We start from the raw sequence: 21,787 nt of genomic DNA on the forward strand, positions 1-21,787 counted from the left end.
ATCATATAAGTCCATATCTATCGTTTACGTACATATACGTTATTTATCTTTCGTTTACTTTGGAAAACCACTTAGGTCCGTATAAGTTTGGCCGCGCAAGTTATTCATCCAGCGTATAAGTCCTTCTAGTGTGTAAGTTATACAATTTATAAGTCAATTCCTCATGTATAAGCTTCTCAGTATAACTTATACGTTGCGTAATAGTTATACGTATAAGAGACTTATGCGCTAGTCATACATGTACGTTGAACATTCATACAAGCTATATATACATACACGTTACATATACATACACGTTACATATACATATACGTTACATATGCATACACGTTACAGATACTTATACATTACATATACATATACGCTACGTATACATACACGTTAACGTTACAAATACTTATACGGCCGTATATACTTATACGTTACACACTTACACGGCCGTATACACTTATACGCCCTAACTTGCAGACCAACTTTCTATTTCGCGTTTTTAAGGTTTTTCTTCGATTCCAGCGCCGTTAAACACCACGGTTGCCCGGAGTGTGATCGTTTATGACCTAGGTAGCTTCGGGGTGCTCAGATCTGAGCTAAGGTGGCCCTTAAGCTCGTTTTTGGTTGATTAAACACCTGAATAAAGTTAGATCTAGATTCAAACGGCTCATTTGGCATTCCGGGGTTGCGGTGTCGGGTTATAGATCGTTGGTTTAGCTGAGATAAATGATTTCTTACCTTCGGTTGGTCTTGGATCGTTGAATGGAATAGAGTAGAGAGTGTTTGGCTTAAGTGTGTGTTTTTTATGAATGATGGAGATGGAAATGATCTAGGGTTTAAGTAGGTATTTATACTCCCTAAGCTTATGGGCTTAATTCCATCTATTTTAACCCACCATGCTCTTATCCTTATTATTATATTATTATTCTTCTTCTAGTAACTTAAATTAATTCTTCGGGATGCTACACGTAACATAAATCGGAGATTTGTTGCCAGAAACATCCTAACTTGATTGGGCTGCATGACGGGATGTGGTTTTGCCATATCATTTTTTGAATCTCTTATTTAGAAAAAAATATGTTATTTTCTAAAAAAAAATGTTACTAATACATGTTTACGAATTCACGTAGATTTGCGGCTGCGTGAATAATATCGTAAAACTAAAACCTATCCGTCGGAAAACCCGCATTCCACTCCATCTAAATTGGCGTCCGAACAAAACCCTCGCTTCACTTCCATCGTCTTCCAGCTTGGTATCTAATTTCTTCCATTAACTCTTTCTCTCTCTGTCTCTGTATTTCATTTGAATTCAATTTTTGAGATCAAACCCTATATTCTCTTTCCTTATCTTAATTCCTCAGAGCTTCAGCTTATTGGTCTGGTTAATTTGGGACAATTAAAGTAATTATCTACTTATTGACAAACTATAAGCATTTGTTTAAAATTGCAGCCATTTTGTAATTAAAACTGATTAGGTTTGGAATTTATAGCGAATAAGTTGATATAATATTGTTTATTTATTTAGTTTTTATATCGATGCATTACAGATTTCTGGTTTTGATAATGGAAGAGTTGCGGAGGTTACTGTCACATGACTATGGTTTATCTGTTTCTACGCTTCCTGATAAAGGTCGCTGCCTCGTCACCACTCGAGACTTCTCTCCAGGTGAGTCATTAAAACTGGATGGGTTGACGGTTATTTTATCGATTGTTTTTAACTTTTAGGTGATTAATTATGTTTATTAAACTATAGTTAAGTGTATTGATCTAGATGAAAGAAAATAGTCTAGGAGGTTACCACACATGTGACGACATTACTTTTTCGCTTTTGATTATCTGTTTGTTTGATCTGTTGTTAATATTAATAAAAATATAGTTTGTATGTTTAGTTGATAGAACTTCTTCTAGCTTTGGTTCACGTTTATGTTTTGTCTATTGACATCATGCTACAGATTATAGATGCACATTGATCATTTATCTTTCAATTATTGTTGCAGGAGAAGTTATATTAAGTGAAGAACCTTATGTTTCTGTGCCGAATAAAAGTGCAACAGAATCGAGATGTGATTGGTGCTTTACGTCAAGTAATATAAAGAGATGCTCATCTTGTCATGTTGTATGGTACTGCGGGAGCAAATGCCAGGTATGCATGCGTACATACACCTATATGCAAATTAAGGGTGGCAATTTCCGACACAACCCAAACACGGCATGAAAAAATCACGTTTTGGGTTGGCATATCTAACCCAGGTTGTGTTTGGGCTGATTTGTTTCACCTGTTTAGTTAAAAATATTGACCCGCTAACCCGTTTATGACCTGTTTAACTCATTTTTTACAACCAACCAACCTGATTAATACGCTTACAACTTGATTATTACCCGCCAACCCATATGACATGTTCAAACAAACGGGTTGAACGGGCATGTTTAGTTACACAATGTTAAGTATGTGCGGGTTAGGCTGATGTTTTTGACACGAATAAAAATGTAGGTCGTGTTTGGGCCGTTGAACAATTTAGCCCGCCAATCTGACACAATTGACACCCTAGTGCAAATCACAAAAGTAGCCAGTTTTCTGAGTGTGTTATACCTCTGATATAAAATTTCATGCATATAGCCATGAGATACACAAATCTTTGGTTGCCTATTTACTTTTACTCGCTGAACCAATAAATATTTTCATTCTGCACGTGGATACTAATGCATACGTGATATGGTGTCAGTGTATAATTTATCACACCCGTGATAAGGATTATTTTTGGTTGTTTTCTTTATATATTATAGATATTAACTCAATATTGTTTTCATTTGTGAGTATTTTAGAAATTTGATTGGAAGCTACATCGACTTGAATGCCAGCTGCTTGCCCAGCTAGAGAAACATAGAATAACATCTCTTACACCTTCTATACGTTTGATGGTTAAACTTTACCTTAGGAAAAAGTTACAAGATGAAAAGGTGAAAACCTCTTTTTTTTTCCTGGTTTCTTGTAGTGATGCGTAGCTCTACACTAAATTAATTGTGAAATGCATTCTTACAAGAAAATATCATTGCCTAAATATATCAGTGACTATATCTAACACGGGCATTACTGTCAGGTTATCCCGACTACCGTGATGGACAACTACAGCTTGGTGAAGAATTTAGTATCTCGTATCCCTTGCATATGTGGTGTATCTTGGTGACAGATTTATTTTAATAAAACTGATTTATCTATTTACGAAGTCTGTGTGTAGTTGTGTCTATCTAATTTCTCTGTTAGCATATGCATGTGTAATTAAGTCAATCTAGTTCTTCTGTTTGAATCTCTGTGTGATTGGATCGGTCTAATTTTTTTTGTTAGAATATGTGCGTTGTTGAATCTATCTAATTTTTTTGCTTGAATCTCAGTGTGTAATTGAATCTATCTAGTTTATTTATATCTGTGTTTAATTAAATCTAGCTAATTACACAAAGAGATTCAAAGAGAGAAATTAGATTGATATAATTACACACAAAGATTAAAACGGAGAAATTAGATTGATTTAACTACGTTCAAAGATTCAAACAGAGAAATAAATTAGATTTAGCTACACACTGAGATTCGAACATAGAAATGAAACGGATATTACACATAGAGATTTGATTACTCAAGCTTTTACCATAATTATTGCACAACAAATTTATTATAATGCCAAGTTAATAAGTTATATCAGCGTTACTACAAACAGCATAGTAGGAGACTGACATCAATAATAAATCTGAAATCCCTAGCTCATGATTTTGGTTGTTATATTTAACTATTCTTTGTAAAGATATCTCAGGGGTTGGAGAGACACAGTTGGTATTATATGCACAAATGGCAAATCTCGTAAGTATCATACTCCAGTGGCCTAATCTAAATATTAAAGATGTTGCAGAAAATTTCTCCAAGGTATAATGTTACAAAACTAGTCTTTTACAATCCAATTTACATATGTTTTGTTAAACATAGACCCATTTTTTAATCACTTACAGCTTGCATGCAATGCACACACAATCTGTGACAGTGAACTTATACCATTAGGAACCGGACTGTATCCTGTCATTTCCATTATTAATCACAGGTGACTTTTCAATATTTGACTTTCTTATCAATTGCGTATGCTTCTTTGACTTATAAATATTTGTCTTTCTTATTATAGTTGCTACCCAAATTCAGTCTTGGTATTTGACGGACGAATTGCAACAGTACGTGCGATGCAACAAATACCAAAAGGCAGTGAGGTATGCTTTTTAAGCTTCTTCTAGCTTTTATCGTCAATTTAATGCTGTAAATGTAAATTTATGTATTAAATATTATTGTATTATCATGGTCAACTTTGTTATAGGGGTGTGCATGGGTCGGTTTTGGACAAAACTGAACCAAAAACTAAAGATTCGGTTTTTGTTTTTTTGAAACCCGTTTGGTTTTCAGTTTTTACAATCGGTATTTGGGCTTGAAATTTTTGGACCGAAAAAATTGACCCAAAATAATGAATTTGGGCCTGAAACTTTGTGCCTACATATTTTTTTTGTTAGTTGATGATTAATTGATTATTAAAAATTGTTAGACTGAATATCACAACACACTAATTGGAAGAAGAAATAAACAGTTGAAATAAAATAACACAACACTTCTGGATAAACAAATGATCTTATAGATTAACTTGGATGATTTAAAATTACAATGAGTTTGAATAAATATACAATTGAGATGAAGGGGCCATGTCTATTCCAACAACCGTTGTGACGGTTATGGAGATGTAAAACAGATAACCGTTTGACAACGGTTATGCTTGTTATCTAATACCCTAAAACCCCATTCATCATTATCCTAACTTTAATAATGATATTACAAATGTCATAAATAAGTTATAATATCAAATAATAAACCTAATAATGTTTTTATTTCTAAGGGAAAGGTTAACGTACAAATGAAATTAACGTGCTAAACGTGAGAATCAAGTAGAGTAGTTATATTTACAGGTAGAGTAATTATGTAATTGCATCATAGAATAATTACATAATTACTCTATGTTGTAATTGCATAATTACTCTACCTGTAAATATAATTACTCTACTTGATTCTCACGTTTAGCACGTTAATTTTATTTGTATTTGATCCAAACCCATATTTCTAATACACTCCCCTAAACATAATTAGGCTTAAGGGAATTCTTGATTTTGGCAGACTTTGAAAAGCCTCATTTATAGCACTTTTTGCAGCCTTGAAATCAGTCTTTCGTTTCTTGTGTTCTTCATTCCGCTTATAGAACATCCTCTTCGCTCCAATCCAATCGTTACCCATTAATAATGCATATTCATGTGCTTCTTGCAATCTTCTATCAATATCAGCATTTGCATCCGGTTCATGTAGCATTTCACCAATATCTTTGTCTTCCTCATAATCTTCTCTTCCAGTTCCAGTTTGCAAATCACTCACATTATTTCTTCCCTTATGATTTCTTCCTGCTCCATCTTCAAAATCACGCATATACCACCTGTATTCAAACTCAAACACATCCAAATATCTTGCATAAATTAGTTTTTATAACATATCCATCGCTCCAGTCAAACCCCATATCTTTTGCAACCATCATCCATAATCCTTTTCCATCCACTCTCTCATGTCCTCTTTTTACTACAACATGAAGGCCTAATAGTTCCACCTTTTTATTTGGTTTGTTATATGGTGGCACCAAACGATTTAAAGAGAGATGATCATTGAGGACCCAATGTATCATCATCTCAAATTTGTTCCTTAAAAGTTTCTTGTATGCAAAGACAAACTCAGAATCATCAAGTAATCTTATGAGGGCAATACAATCATCAAATGTCTTAAAATCTAAGGCATGTATGATTGCTTTGTTCCAATTAAACCTTTCATGATCAAGACTTATGTTCTCCGTATAATCTTCTAACGAATTCCCGTTCTCATTCTTCACACACTTTCCTTTTTCTAATTTCAAAAAAATTTCATAATCCTTTTTTACATTTATCAACATTAATTCTGATTCTTTTTCTCTTTTTTACCCTCTATTTCATCCAGATTCTGAATAACCTTTTTCCATTTCTTACCCTTTTTTTCATCCAAGTTTTGAATATTGTTTAGCCCCTTAACATTAGAGATATATTACTAGTAAAGCCTTCTATCCTTGTTGGAGATATGTTGTCTTCAGCCCAACCCATAATGGGATAGCTGAGAATTAGAGAAAAAGGCATAAACGGGCCTGACGAGCTCTAATTGCCAAAGCCCAGTTTGTTAGGTTTCTTGTTTAGCAAGATTAGCAAAGGGTTAAACCCTAATTAGCTAACCTATAAATAGATCTCTTGTATCTGTAAATTATTATCACTCAATAATAAACCCTAGTTGCCCCCGTGGACGTAGGTTACACGCTGTAACCGAACCACGTAAATCTCTCGTGTTTATTTGTCCTTTGATTTCTGTTCGTGTGTGTGTGTGCTTCGAAACCTAACAACTGGTATCAGAGCCAGGCTCGGCTCTTGATCATCGAAGAACACCAACCCAACCGTAACCCACCCAAAATTGATCCTAGCCAACTGCTAGGGTTTTGCTGGAAGACAACCCAGATCTGTTGCAGTTGACCACAGTCATCCTTGACCCACCGAACGCAGCTGCTGCTGATCAGTTTGAGAACCGAACTGTTGCTGCTGTTGGTTCTGTTCTGTCCAGAAAACAAAAGTAATGGCTGAAGACGGGAAGACCAGAATTTTGGTGTTTGATGGGCAGAATTTTGGATGGTGGAAGATGCAAATCACGAATTTTCTAATACAAAAGGATCTGGATTCGGCTCTAGGGACTCCTCCTACACCGATAACACCAGCTTGGACAGCACTTGACAAGAAGGCTATGTCAACAATCCGGCTTACTCTATCTATGAATGTTGCATACAACATCCTAGAACAAACCACATCGCGTGGGATTATGGAAGCGTTGTCAAACATGTACGAGAAGCCATCTGCTGCCAATAAAGTGTTCCTAGTACGGGAGTTAGTTAACACGCGCATGAAAGATGGAAGTTCAGTTACTGCTCATATTAACTTGTTTAATTCTCACTTGTCTCGTTTGTCTTCCGTTAATTTCAAGTTAGATGATGAACTACAAGCGTGCCTACTTTTATCCTCATTACCTGACAGCTGGTCAGGAACAATCACTGCAGTTACCGGGTCAGTTGGATCCGAAGCTCTCACGTTCAGTAAGGTTCGTGATTTGATACTAAGTGAGGATTCGAGAAGAAGAAGCACCGGAGAGACAAGTTCGTTACTCAGTACAGAGGGTAGAGGAAGAAACAGTAGTAGGGGAGGAAACAGAGGAAGATCAAAGTCTAAACGAAGAAGTAAGTCAAGAATCAAGATCAGCAAAACCAAGGAAAGACGTAGTTTGCTGGAATTGTGAAGAAAACGGGCACTTCAGAAGTCAATGCACCAACCCACCTAAAGAAAAGAAAGAGGTGAACGCTGCCACATTAGCATCAGATGATTCAGATGATGCGCTTATATGTTGTGTCGAGAATCCTGTTGAAGATTGGATTATGGATTCAGCATCTTTTCATGCTATCTCTAGCACGAAGATGATGAAGAAACTACGAACAGGTAACTTTGGTAAAGTTCGTTTGGCTAATAATCAGTGTCTTGATATAACAGGAATGGGAGACATAGACTTAAAAACTCCATTGGGAACCACTTGGACCTTGAAAGATGTTCGGGTCATTTCCAGGTTTAAGGAAGATGTTGATATCCATCGGTAAGCTTGATGAGGAGGGATATGATGTCACCTTTGGTAGAGGACAATGGAAAGTAGTGAAAGGTAGTATGGTGATTGTTAGAGGTAAGAAAAGAGGTACTTTATATATGGTTGAAGTACCAGATGAAGGGGTTAATGTAGTGACTAGTGGGCTGAGTCAATCAAAGTTATGGCATCAACAACTCGGTCACATGAGTGAAAAGGGGTTAAAAATGCTTGTTGCCGGGGGAAAGCTTCCAAAGTTGAAGAGGGTTAAGTCTGAGTTTTGTCAACCGTGCGTCTTTGGCAAGAAAAAGAAGGTAACTTTTGCGAAGACAGGTAGAGCACCAAAAGCTCATAAATTAGAGCTAGTTCACTCAGATGTATATGGACCGACATCGGTCGCTTCAATTGGAGGATCTCGCTACTATGTTACCTTCATCGATGATTCAACACGCAAGGTATGGGTTTACTTTCTTAAACATAAATCTGAAGTTTTTGGTATTTTTAAGAAATGGAAATCTGTTGTTGAACTTGAAAATGATTTGAAGGTTAAGTGCTTAAAGTCCGACAACGGAGGAGAATACATCAGCAAAGAATTTATTGATTATTGTGCTGAAAGAGGGATCAAGATGATAAATACAGTTCCGGGAACTCCGCAACAGAATGGGGTTGCAGAGAGGATGAACAGAACATTATGTGAGAGAGCCAGAAGTATGAGATTGAATGCAGGGCTCCCAAAGATGTTCTGGGCTGATGCAGTTAATATTGCAGCTTATCTTATCAACCGTGGGCCCTCAGTACCGTTGGGATTCAAGATTCCTATAAATAGAAAATTGGGTTAAACCCTAATTAGCTAACCTATAAATAGAAAATTGGGTTTGTAAACTGAAGAAGAGCTTGTATGGTCTGAAACAAGCACCTAGACAGTGGTACTTGAAGTTTGATGACTTCATGGAGAGAATAGGTTTCAAGAGTTGTGAAGCTGACCACTGTTGCTATCTAAAGAATTTCGGAAATTCCTACATCATTCTACTTTTGTATGTAGATGATATGCTGATAGCAGGGTCTGACATGAATGAGATTAGCAAGTTGAAGAAACAAATGTCTAAAAAATTCGAGATGAAAGATTTAGGTGCAGCCAAGCAGATACTCAGGATGAGTATTACCAGAAACAGAAGAGTTGGTTCACTAACACTTCCTCAGGAGAAGTACATAAGGAAAGTGTTAGAGAAATTCAAGATGAATGATGAGAAGACTAAGATTAGAAATACTCCATTAGGAAGTCACTTGAAGCTTACCAACCAACAATCACCAAAGTCTGAAGAAGAAAAATCAGAGATGGCTAAGGTTCCTTATGCATCAACGGTTAGGAGTCTCATGTATGCTATGGTGTGCACTCGACCAGATATAGCTCATGCTGTTGGGGTAGTCAGTCGATTTATGTCAAATCCTGGTAAAGAACATTGGGAAGCTGTCAAGTGGATACTCAGATACTTGAAGGGTACCCAAAAAATGGGGTTGTGTTTTAAGGGTAAAGATACTATGCTCAGAGTTTATACTGATGCAGATTTGGGAGGTTGCATAGAGACATACAAAAGCACTACAGGGTATGTTCTTACAGTGGGAGGCACAGCAGTGAGCTGGACTTTAAGACTTCAGAAAAGTGTGGCTCTATCAATAGCAGAGGCCGAGTATATGGCTGTTGCAGAAGTGAGCAAAGAATTAATTTGGTTGAAGACTTTTCTTGAAGACTTAGGAAAACATCAGCCTGATTACTCGTTGTATTGTGACAACGAGGGTGCACTGAAGCTTGCTAAGAATCCTGTCTATCATAGCAAGACGAAGCACAATGGGAGAAAGTATCACTTTGTGAGGGAATTGATTAGAGATGGAACAATCAGTTTGAAGAATATCCCAGGTGCTAAGAATCCAGCAGATATGTTAACCAAGTCTGTGGTGCTGGATAAGCTTTGCATAGCTTCAGCTGGTCTCCAGGAATAGTTGAGGAGAATGGGGTAACTAGGAAAAACTGAAGATACGGGGAATTCTTCATTTTTTACAAAAGTACAGAAGAGATGGATGGTGCAGTTCGAGGTCCGAAGACACCAAGTGGGAGATTGTTGGAGATATGTTGTCTTTAGCCGAGCCCATAATGGGATAGCTGAGAATTAGAGAAAAAGGCATAAACGGGCCTGGCCAGCTCTAATTGCCAAAGCCCAGTTTGTTGGGTTTCTTGTTTAGCAAGATTAGCAAAGGGTTAAACCCTAATTAGCTAACCTATAAGTAGATCTCTTGTATCTGTAAATTATTATCACTCAATAATAAACCCTAGTTGCCCCCGTGGACGTAGGTTACACGCTGTAACCGAACCACGTAAATCTCTTGTGTTTATTTGTCCTTTGATTTTTGTTCGTGTGTGTGTGTGCTTCGAAACCTAACAATCCTTATGATATATTCTTGAAGTATTAATTGATCATGACTTAGAATGATGCAGTGTTGAATCTTCTGTTGTTCAATGATGTAGTGTTGGCAAGGCTTCATCGTGATGATGAATCGTGGAATGTTAGTTGAGAATTTGTGTGTAGGGTTCTGATAAACAATCGTGGCTTTGATACCAGTTTGTTAGACTGAATACCACAACCCACTAATTGGAAGAAGAAATAAACAATTGAAATAAAATAACACAACACTTTTGGATAAACAAATGATCTTATCGATTAACTTGGATGATTTAGAATTACAATGAGTTTGAATATATACACAATTGAGATGAAGGGACCACTTCTATTCCAACAACCGTTGTGACGGTTATGGAGATGTAAAACAGATAACCGTTTGACAACGGTTATGCTTATCATTTGATACCCTAAAACCCCATTCATCATTGTCCTAACTTTAATAATAATAATAATAATACAAATGTCATAAATAAGTTATAATATCAAATAAGAAACCTAATAATGTTTATATGTTTAATAAAAATTTGGATCTCAAAATTTTAGGCTACACTATTTATTCAAATTTTATAAATTACTTAATATTCATTAATACAAATCATAATAAATAAATTCAGTAAAAATCGATCATTTTGGTTTTATAGGTCCGGTTATATCGGGTTTCTGTACATGCAAAACCAAACCGAACTTGAAGTTCGGTTTTTGGAAACATAAAACTAAATCGTCGGTTTTGGGTTGGGTCCAGTTATTTAGTTTTCATGCAATCCTTACTTTGTTATCTGTTCCAACTCGCAAGTTAGCTTTTCTTAAGTTTGGTTTTTGAAAATCATAAAACCAAACCATCTGTTTTGGGTTGAGTTCGGTTATTTCGATTTCATGTACATCCTTACTTTGTTATCTATTCCAACTCACAAATTAAGTCTGGTTTTTGAAAAACATAAAACCAAACAATCGGTTTTGGGTTGGGTTCAGTTGTTTTGGTTTCATGCACATCCTTACTTTGCTATCTGTTCAAATTCACAAATTAGATTTTTGTTACGTTCGGTTTTTGAAAAACATTAAACCAAACCGTTGGTTTTGGGTTGGGTTATGCTATTCTGTTTTCATGCACATCCCTACTTTGTCATCTGTTCCAACTCGCAAGTCATATTTATCTCAAGTTAAGTGTTTGTCTATATTTGAACCTTTTATTTTAACACATCATTCTCTTGACTTTTGGACCGACCTGTTACCAACTCGCCGCCTGTGCTGTGCTGTGCTGTAGGTATTAATCAGTTACATAGAGACAGCAGGAAGTACAATGACTCGACAAAAGGCTTTAAAAGAACAATACTTCTTCACTTGCAGTTGTCCCCGTTGCATAAAACTTGTACATCCAAACACTATTTGTTTTTAGTTTAAGTTTTATTTTCTTTATATCTTCATTAGTGTTTATATAATCCTCGTTTAAACTTAAGGGTCAGAAAGATGATATAGAAGAAAGTGCAATTCTTGAAGGTTATAGATGCAAGAATCACACATGTGATGGTTTTTTGCTTCGTGATCCTGGTATTATATATGACCTCAATTCTTTCACTTTTGAATTTTTATTATTTTTTTATATTATTTATTTATTTATTTATTTGTTTTTACCTTTTAGAAAGTAAAGGATTTATATGTCAACGATGTGGGCTTGTAAGGGGCATAGAAGAAATATTAAAGATTGCTATTGAAGAAAAAACCATGTCCGAGAAGGCATCTGTAGCTCTTTCATCTGCGCGTATCCTCTAGTATTATTATCCAAATTATTATTCATGAAAATGTTTGGTATTATTTGTTTCTTATAACTTTATATTTCGGAAAACTTAATTCGATTTTAGATACCAATGAAGCGCTTGACATGTATTTAATGGTTGAGAAGCTGCAAGTGAAGCTTTGCCATTCCGGGTCTATCAAATTATTGCGAACTAGGGAAACTATCTTAAAAGTATAATTACAAAAATGATGTTATTTTAATATCAAATATATGCAAGCTCTGAGTTTGATGATTATATATTTATATCTCACTTGTTTTTATCAGATATTAATGGAGATGCAAGATTGGAAGAAAGCACTGACATATTGTAGACTGACAATCCCAATTTATGAAAGTATATGAGTTAAAAGTTTATCAATCACATATATTTTATATGTTATTTTATTTAAATTCACGAATCATGTGGTTTCTGTTTGCAGGAGTGTACCCTAATATCCATCCTCTCCGAGGGCTGCAATGTTATACCTGCGGCAAGCTTAACTGGTTCGTGCGCACTTAATTTTTATACTCGATACATAAAATAGTAATCATTTATTTTTTTCACAAAAAGCTCTAATAGTATTAATGTATGAAGTATTTGTGAAATTATGAAGGTTCCTTAGGTACACAGAAGAAGCCATTAAATCGCTTACACAAGCGGTTGATGTATTGCGTATCACTCATGGAACAACTAGTCCTTTCATGAAGGATCTGTTTGGTAAATTGGAAGAAGCACGCGCTGAAGCTTCTTACAAGCTCTCATCAATGGATGATCAATAACGATCAACACACTTGAGCAGAACATTTGAACATAGTCCATATCAGGTTTGGTGGAACCATCTTATGTATCACAGGTAAAACAGTATGTACACATCTTTGGTGGAGCATGGTTGTGTTGACTTCGTTCGTTTAATTGTAACCGAACCAACGATCGAACACGATCAATTAAACGAAAATGGTGTTCTTCGTTCGTTAAGAAAGAAAATGAACGCATACATTTTCATTTTTGTTTGTTAATATCTCATAAATGAACGGTTTAATAATGTAAACAAACGAGAACTTAACTATGCGAACTATAATAAAACTCAAATATGCACATAAATTTGTTTTATTAAATAATATCAAAACTAGACTAAGTTGCAAAGGGCAACTATAAAGCAGACTAAATTGTAACGAGCCTAAAATATTTAAACTTAAACAAACATAAACTCACCAACAAAATGAACGTAAATGAACAAGCGCCAACATACTTAAAATGTAAGCGAACGAAGATAAGCGAACATAAATGAAAGATTGAACATGGGTTCATGTTCATTTGTTTAACTAAATGAACAAAAAAGTTTATATGTTCGTGTTTGTTTATTAAATAAACAAACATAAATGAACTTTCTGCCGAACGGTTCAGGAAACAGTTTACTGAGCGTTCGATTCGTTTAGAGTCCTAACGGTACCTGTACTTATAATCTTTGTAGGCTCTACTGGCATAGAAAGTTTATTTGGTCATTTTCAAGTTGAGTGTAAATGATTATTTTGATGTGTAACACCACATGCAATGCACGTGCTGCAGAGAAAATAGAGAAACATAATGGCATGGATGAAAACTGATGAGCTATAACTGTTGCAAACTTTATATGATTTAAGAACAATCAATGCATGTGTTATTAACTTAACATTAGAATGGATGTTTTATGATGTCCTATTTAGTATGCATCAAAGTTGATATTTGATTATTCAGTATGCATCTATGTAACGACTATCATCATTATTTGGTTGAAAACAAAAGTGACATGATTTAATTTCAAATTTTCTAATTCATTGAAAAGAAAATTTACATAATAAAATTTCAATATTTTCTAAAAAAATAGACAATTTAAAACAAATGGTGTTATTATTATAATTAGTATTTTTCTTAAAGTAATATCAACATTAAAGAGAGAGGTGCACTAATAATGGTGAGAAGGGATATATGGAGGCGCGAGATGACATGAGAAATCTTTTTTTGTTTTGTTAAATGTCACACATAATGTCATTAGACAGATGATACATGCAATATTATGTAAATACGAGCTAGGTATAAAACTCCTCTTGTAAAAACCCTAGTAACACTTATCAATAGATACACATTTGTTTACACACAGCTATTAGAGCCAAGTGTTCTTTTTCAGTGCATAAATAATTGACATGTGTCAAGTGGGGACTAAAAGGAAAAGGGTATAGAGGTAATTGAACACACTTTCTCTCTCCACATGCAAGACACATGTTAATACCCCAATCATTTTAGAATGTCTATAACTTTTTCGAATGATATTTTTTTAAAAAAATCATCATTATAACAAACGTTTTTTTATCTTTAATATGAGTATGATTTTTGTTATATAAAATTTAAAACAAAAATTACGTCATTGTGTCTTTTCGCACATCATTGTGTTTTTTTCGCACACCATTGTGTCTTTTTGCTTATCATTGTGTCTTTTTTCGTCATTGTGTCTTTTCGCACACCATTGTGTCTTTTCGCTTATCATTGTGTCTTTTCGCACATCATTGTGTCTTTTTTTGTTATTGTGTCTTTTCGCACACCATTGTGTCTTTTCGCTTATCATTGTGTCTTTTTTCGCCATTGTGTCTTTTCGCACACCATTGTGTCTTTTCGCTTATCATTGTGTTTTTTTCGTCATTGTGTCTTTTCGCACACCATTGTGTCTTTTCGCTTATCACTGTGTGTTTTTTTTGTCATTGTGTATTTTCGCACACCATTGTGTCTTTTCGCTTATTATTGTGTCTTTTTTCGTCATTGTGTCTTTTCGCACACCATTGTGTCTTTTCGCTTATCATTGTGTCTTTTTTTGTCATTGTGTCTTTTCGCACACCATTGTGTCTTTTTGTTTATCATTGTGTCTTTTTTTCTTCATTATGTCTTTTCGCACACCATTGTGTCTTTTTTTCTTCATGGTGTCTTTTCGCACACCATTGTGTCTTTTCGCTTATCATTGTGTCTTTTTTCGTCATTGTGTCTTTCAACTCATCATTATGTTTGTTTAAATACTAATAACACCGTTGTGTAATAATAATATGTAAAAATAATGATAAAATAACAACAAATTATCTAATACATAAAACACAATGATTAATACATGTTACGCAATAACTTGAAACGTTAAACACAATGGTGAATACGTATAACACAAAGACCAAAAACGTAAGACACAATGGTGAATACGTATAACATAATGACCTACAACGTAAGACACAACGGTGAATGTATATAGCACAATAACTTGAAACGTAAAACACAATGGAAACAACATATTACACAATGACTTGAACGTAATATACAATGAACGCAATACTATTTTTCTCAAATTAAATGAATTTGTCATATGTCAATCCGAATAAAATACAATGAACGTATTACACAATGACTAAAAGTTAATGACGAACAAAACGACACAATTGTTTTAATTTTTGTCTTTAATATGAGTACCAGTTGAAAAATATAATGATCAAAATCTATAATACAATTCATATGAAAACTCAACTAGAAGACACAATGAACAACAAAAAAACACAATTAAAAAACCCATTAATTTGTTTTTATTTTTATATAACAATATGATTCTCATATTAAAGATAAAAAACGCTTATTATTATTGTGATTTTTTTTAAAAAAAAATAATGTCGTATGAAAAAGTTATGGACATTTTAGAATGATGGGAGAATTAACATGTGTCTGGCATGTGAAAAGAGAAATTCAACAAAGGTGAGTTATTAACTTCATGCCCTTTCCATCAATTTTTATTTATTAAATTAATCTCAGTCATTCATATTTAAGATCAACAAATTGGATTCATTCTCACTCTTTTTGCATTTTTGTTGTCATTTGTATTTTAACTTTACCCTAAAAAGTAAATAGAAACAAAGACTCACTTTCTAAAAAGCAATGGAATTGTCTTCTTTCCTTTAGCACGATCGGTGGAATTAGCTTTTAACCCTCCTCTACCTTTGGCGTGTTACGAGATTCATCTTTAGTGCTCTAACCATGATTATTACCTATAAAATAAATCTGTATCATAATATAGCTATAATAATTATTGTTGATTAATTCTTTAACCCCATAATTAAATATTGAAACCAGCACAAAACCTAAAAGGTAGTCATGTCATGCCAAACCTAAAAGGCAGAACTCAAATATTTTTTAAAAAGAAACATAATTTTAGTCTAACAAACAAGTTCGACCCAACTATTCTAGGGCTTAAAGCGTTTTCTTGAAATCGGACCTTTAAGATCTTAACACATGAGAATATAGTGATGCACTTTGTATATGAGTTTGGTATAAAGAAAATCTTTCTAAAGATAATTTTTTTCCTCTTTTGTTATCATAACTGAAATTTAAAGGAAGATAAACCTAATTAAGTTGATAAAAACTTTTGGATTTGCAACTTATTATAGATTTCTTATAATGATAAAACTATATTTTATCTATTGCTTCCAACTTTTTTCCACTTTGTTCTACTATAGCCTAAAATGATTGAAACAAGGACTTTAATGTATTTTTATGTTATGATACTTTTGTTTACTAGTGACCAAACAAAAAGTGGTGTCACATGTATAGCTTTGTCATTTTATAGAATATTGAATTCAAAATATTTTAAAACTTCAAAGTTAGTTGTCGCTGTATACAATATAGTATGTAAAATAGCGACCTAATAAAAGTCATGTTAGCGACCTAAGACCTATTAAAAGTTACGTGTCGTTATACACAAATTTCGTTAAGAGTCTCAGTATTTTCTGTGGGATTTTACACATTATTTTCTCAATTAATTTATTTCAGTCTAAAAGTCCTTATATACTTATTGATTGATAATCACACAACTATTAAAATTATATTGTAGTTCCCCCCATTTTTTTTCTTAACAAATACCAAACCAATGCTAAACAAAAAATCATAAGAATTTTTAAACACATCATCACATCCATCTTTTATTTTCTTATTTCTCTCTTCATTAGTAGATACTCACATATATTTCTCTGCCTCTGCACTTGATGAAGTGCAAAATCTCGTCTCTCTCTTCCATGTCATGAGTCACCTCACCAAATGCATGCTAAATGGCAAATGCATTGCATTGCATTGGCGATGGTCTAATACAATACATCTACCTACACTATTAAAATAAAACAACTTTTCCATATATTATTCAACTATAATTGCCAACTAGGATGTCAACTAATACTATTACCATTTATAGAATTACTAATAAAGTTACAAAAGTAACTTTAAATGTTATGTTAAATAAGATTTATAGATAATTATGAATTATAAAATTTTATTTATCATTAGTTATATGCTACTTATATATTATGCATCCATAAGGTATGTTATTACGCATATTATTAAATATAATTTTTTTATTGTATTTTTTTAACTACCCGTTTATTACACGGACTATATCCTAGTAATACACAAAGCGATTATTTTGTTTCATTTTCTTTTTCAAATTCCACTATATTTGGGCTTTGTATAATGTGTATAAATGTTATGCACTTATCATGGATTTTTTTTCTTTTATAGAACGCTAAGACTATCAGTTGTGAGCGAGACACCAAAACAAGCTTGTGAAAGTTGGGTGTCAAAATGAGAGGCCAAACACCAACACATTAATGCTCAAATTTTATTACTGTGATGAGATCAAGTCAAATCAACCAATCATATTTTTTTACTTAAATCATATGATAGTTAAATGGTGAACTAATTAGAGACCATTTATGATTGAAACTAATGTGGTATAGCGTTATACACTTTTTAAGTTACCATAGCCTATGATCTAAGTTGAAGAAGACAAATTAATCATGAGAACAAAACTAAAGCATTCATTTATTGAATCTTAGAGAGAATAAAAGATTGTATAAACATAATGGTTATATTTTGTTGTAACATAACATAATTGTAACATCACACGGTTTTTTCTCTTCACTTCACACAATTCCACGTTAGTTTTTATTTACACGTTAATACTACTTACATAAATATAAATACATCCTTAGGACGAAAAGATTTAATATTTATATTTTCGTGCGCCAATGATATCTAATTTAAATGGCTCTTACCAATGGATGTGTTTTCTCCTAAAAGTGAAATAGAAATAATATGATGGGTTTTAACCCGTTAGTAATTCGAATTAAATGTTAAAATAATATATATATATATATATATTTCCGTATGGAAATAGGATTCGCTTTTTGAAGAGTTGTCTCATTCACTTTTTAGAGATTTGTAGAACCCAATTCCTGGAAGTTTCTCTACCCACCACTCAATTTCTTATTATTATTATTAGGATTTTGGACATACCTTCCGTTCCCACCACCACTATCACTAACAACGGTCACGGCCAACCAACCACTGATTGCTTTTCTCACCGCTACCATTATCATCACCCTTTTTTTGACCACTAAACTTTAGGTTTCATACAATAAGAATCATATATGATACAAAGTTTTAAAACATTACTTTACTTCCTTGCAACTTAAAACTTTAATTAACAAAAATAATAACTTTAATAAACTATTTTAGGATGTCCTACTTCCCTGGTCAGATAGCTACATTCACTCGGAAACAAATAATAAAACGGGTTATCTTATATTAGTGAGTCCATCATCAATAACTTTATAAAATTTTCCTTCACATTTCACTATTTATAATTTCATAGAAATTAATTTGTCACCCTACAACTTTTAATCATCAAGTCTGCCACAACCCTTTTCTTCTCTCTTTTCCAAAACTTTTCATTTAAGGAAACTTTATTAATTGAAAACCTTTGTAAAGGATCGGTTAGTAATACTTTCCATCATATTCACCACTTGGCATGCCCAAGGCCGACATATCCAAGTTGAATGATAACTCTTGAATCGTTTTGTGATTCGAAGGGACTACAGACCCTTCCTAGTTTAACATATGCCCTTAAGTACCAACCCAAATCTTCGTGATTTCTCGTCACAACATTCGATCCCAATTCTTACGGGTTGCCCAAATGCCCCAACAAACGTCCAGTCAAATACTTACTAACAACCCTAATCATTTACACAAATTAGTTTGGTAAAATTTCTATTATACATGTTCGTGCGAAACCCCAAAACCACTTAAAACCGTAAAATTAACATTCGATGGAACTAACAATGCACCACATATTCATTCCTAGTATGTCTGTCGATGGTACTAACCTTGCTCCACATATTCATTCCTAAATTTAGATAAAGATTTCATGAAAAACTAATTTACAAAATTTTATTTATTAAAATTTTCATATATGGGTTCAATTTTGTTTTTAATCTTCAATCCCCAAAAAAGATTGCGTGCATTCATACCACACGCTCTAGTCTCTACTGAAAATGCAAAAAAGATTGTTGTTGAGTGAACCCAACACCTAGAGCCTAGCTTCGCTGCTGCCTGAATATTGATTTGTGACGTACTCACACTAGCGAATTATTTATGGCTTGTGGATACGCTCTTGTCAGATATCATCTTCAAATGACTTGGATTACTTTTGAATCCAAAGTTAATGGAACTCTCGACGTTCACACATAGGTTCCGAGTGGGCTTGGCTCCAAAATAACTTTATCCATAAAAAGCTAGTCAAAAAGTTGCTGTCATGTATAATTTGGATGTATCATCTTAGAAATTAATAGCAATACGATTCGACAAAAGTTTAGGGACCCATTTTGAGAAATTTTCACAGATTTGACGGTTTTAGTCTCTCTATATATGTATGCAGGAATTTAGCCTACGGACAGAATCTTTAAAATTCTGTTGACACAGGTAGGATAGTGAAGCTTTGTTGAAAAACTAATGTTTTTTAGTTTTGAAATGTTGAGTATAAACTTGTTATAATGATTACTAGTAACTTAGTTACCAATGATGATTGACTTATGCCATCTATTTATTACTTGATTGTTCCTAATCACCTGGTTAGTCTTTATTGCCATGTTACTGATGTTGTAATTGTTGGTTGTAATTGTTCTTGAATGATTAGTTTCTACTAATGATCAGTTCCCGCTGATGCAACAACCAACCAACTAGACGGAAAGCAACATTAAGAGGTTTTAATTAGGAAACCATTTTTTTGCTCGGAGTGGGCGTCACTCGCTATCTAGGGAGCGGAACCCTTACAATGAGCCCACCCCCTTGGACTCCACCTATGACTTTGCGAGCTTGTTAACCTCAAGGTTCCTTACTTCTGGAAATCTCATTAGTCTTCAACGAGCATGCTTTCCACATCTTCTAACCCACATCATGTTTAACCAAATTTCTCTTTAGTTTTAAGTAAATCATAAATTTTAAAAGGCAAACTGGATTTTAATAATTCAAACTTTATACAGTTGACCAATAATAATTCAAAGTTTGAAAATAAATCATAAACTTTCACACTATTTGTTTTCATTGGACCTCCGTTAAAAAAAATTTAACGACATTATGTTTTTTTCAAATTTCAAACTGATATTTTAGGGCTTTTGATCGAAATGAGGATATGAGTTGATTGATGTAAAACTTACCTCCAAATATATTGTTATCCTTCTTTTAAGATACTAGAAAATCCCAATTTGATTACTATAGTTTGAGCATATTATAATTTAGATACTTTGTAACATCTAAATTATACCTCATATTTTGAGTACATATGATATTATTAAAACTTCAATTTTAAAATGGAAAATTGGATTATAATAATCCCAACTTAATGCAGTTAACCGATAATAATCTCAATTTAAAAATAGCTGTCACCGGTCCCAACTTTCACACTATTTGTTTTCATTGGACCCCCGTTAAAAAAAATTTAACGATGTTAAGTTTGTTTTTTCAAATTTCAAACTGATATTTTAGGGCTTTTGATCGGAATGAGGATATGAGTTGATTGATGTAAAACTTACCTCTAAACGGTGGTCCAAACGACTAAATGATGCTTCAATTTTGGTGTTTAAACTTTTAATTAACAAAAATCCAGTTGTTTAAAGCGTCGTTTCAAGTTAAGTTTTACATCAATCGATTCGTATTCTCATTCCGATCAAAAGCCCTAAAATATCAGTTTGAAATCTGAAAAAAAAACTTAACGTCGTTAAGTGTTTTTAACGGGGGTCCAATGAAAACAAATAGTTCGAAAGTTGAGACCGGTGACAACTTTTTTTAAGTAAGGATTATTATCGGTTAACTGCGTTAAGTTGGGATTATAAAAATCCAATTTTCCATTTTAAAATTGAAGTATTAATAATGTCATATGTACTCAAAATATGAGGTATAATTTAGATGTTACAAAGTATCTAAAATATAATATGCTCAAACTATAGTAATCAAATTGGGATTTTCTAGTATCTTAAAGAAGGATAACAATATGTTTGTCTCGTTAAAAGTATCAAAGAAAAAGCTATTTAGTTATCTAGTTTATACATAGTAACTAATAACTATAAGAACCCTTACTAAAACTAATCACTTGCAAACTTACCAGACTCATTATTGAAGTATGGTTAAACCAAAAATGAAAATGTTATGATTTGGAATCATTTGGAAATATGCTTAACACATGGGTTTCTAATCACTCTTTCGAATCTTCTGGATTAAGTGTAGGAATTTAGAGAAGGGTTGAATATATTCTTTTCAATATCTATGAAGTTTGAAGGGCTCTTTTGGAAGCAAAATTACGATAAGACAAGTAAATTAAACAAGAGATATGGAATAGAGTGATATCACCACATATATGGACACAAAAATGTATAGCGGTTTTGATACCATGTGTCTACTCTTTGATTCGCAATCAAGAGTTATTTTTCATTGTCTCA

At 33.4% G+C, this 21,787-nt stretch overlaps 1 protein-coding gene across 1 annotated transcript; it reads left to right on the top strand.

Annotated features, from left to right (window-relative positions):
* Positions 1-1,542: 1,542 nt before the first annotated feature.
* LOC143567729 (histone-lysine N-methyltransferase ASHR1-like) lies at positions 1,543-13,719 on the top strand. Its single transcript, XM_077054069.1, has 15 exons — positions 1,543-1,657; positions 1,989-2,134; positions 2,815-2,949; positions 3,090-3,144; positions 3,786-3,904; positions 3,988-4,076; positions 4,155-4,236; positions 11,459-11,563; positions 11,652-11,742; positions 11,834-11,953; positions 12,054-12,160; positions 12,254-12,323; positions 12,409-12,472; positions 12,583-12,822; positions 13,441-13,719. The coding sequence occupies exons 1-14, from the start codon at positions 1,555-1,557 to the stop codon at positions 12,746-12,748; spliced, it is 1,452 nt and encodes a 483-aa protein (XP_076910184.1). The 5' UTR covers positions 1,543-1,554; the 3' UTR covers positions 12,749-12,822; positions 13,441-13,719.
* Positions 13,720-21,787: the final 8,068 nt, after the last annotated feature.

Source organism: Bidens hawaiensis, unplaced genomic scaffold (genome assembly GCF_021521415.1).
Source record: "Bidens hawaiensis isolate Kalapana, Puna unplaced genomic scaffold, B.hawaiensis_p1.1 tig00023612_1, whole genome shotgun sequence".
Classification (NCBI taxonomy): Eukaryota; Viridiplantae; Streptophyta; class Magnoliopsida; order Asterales; family Asteraceae; genus Bidens; species Bidens hawaiensis.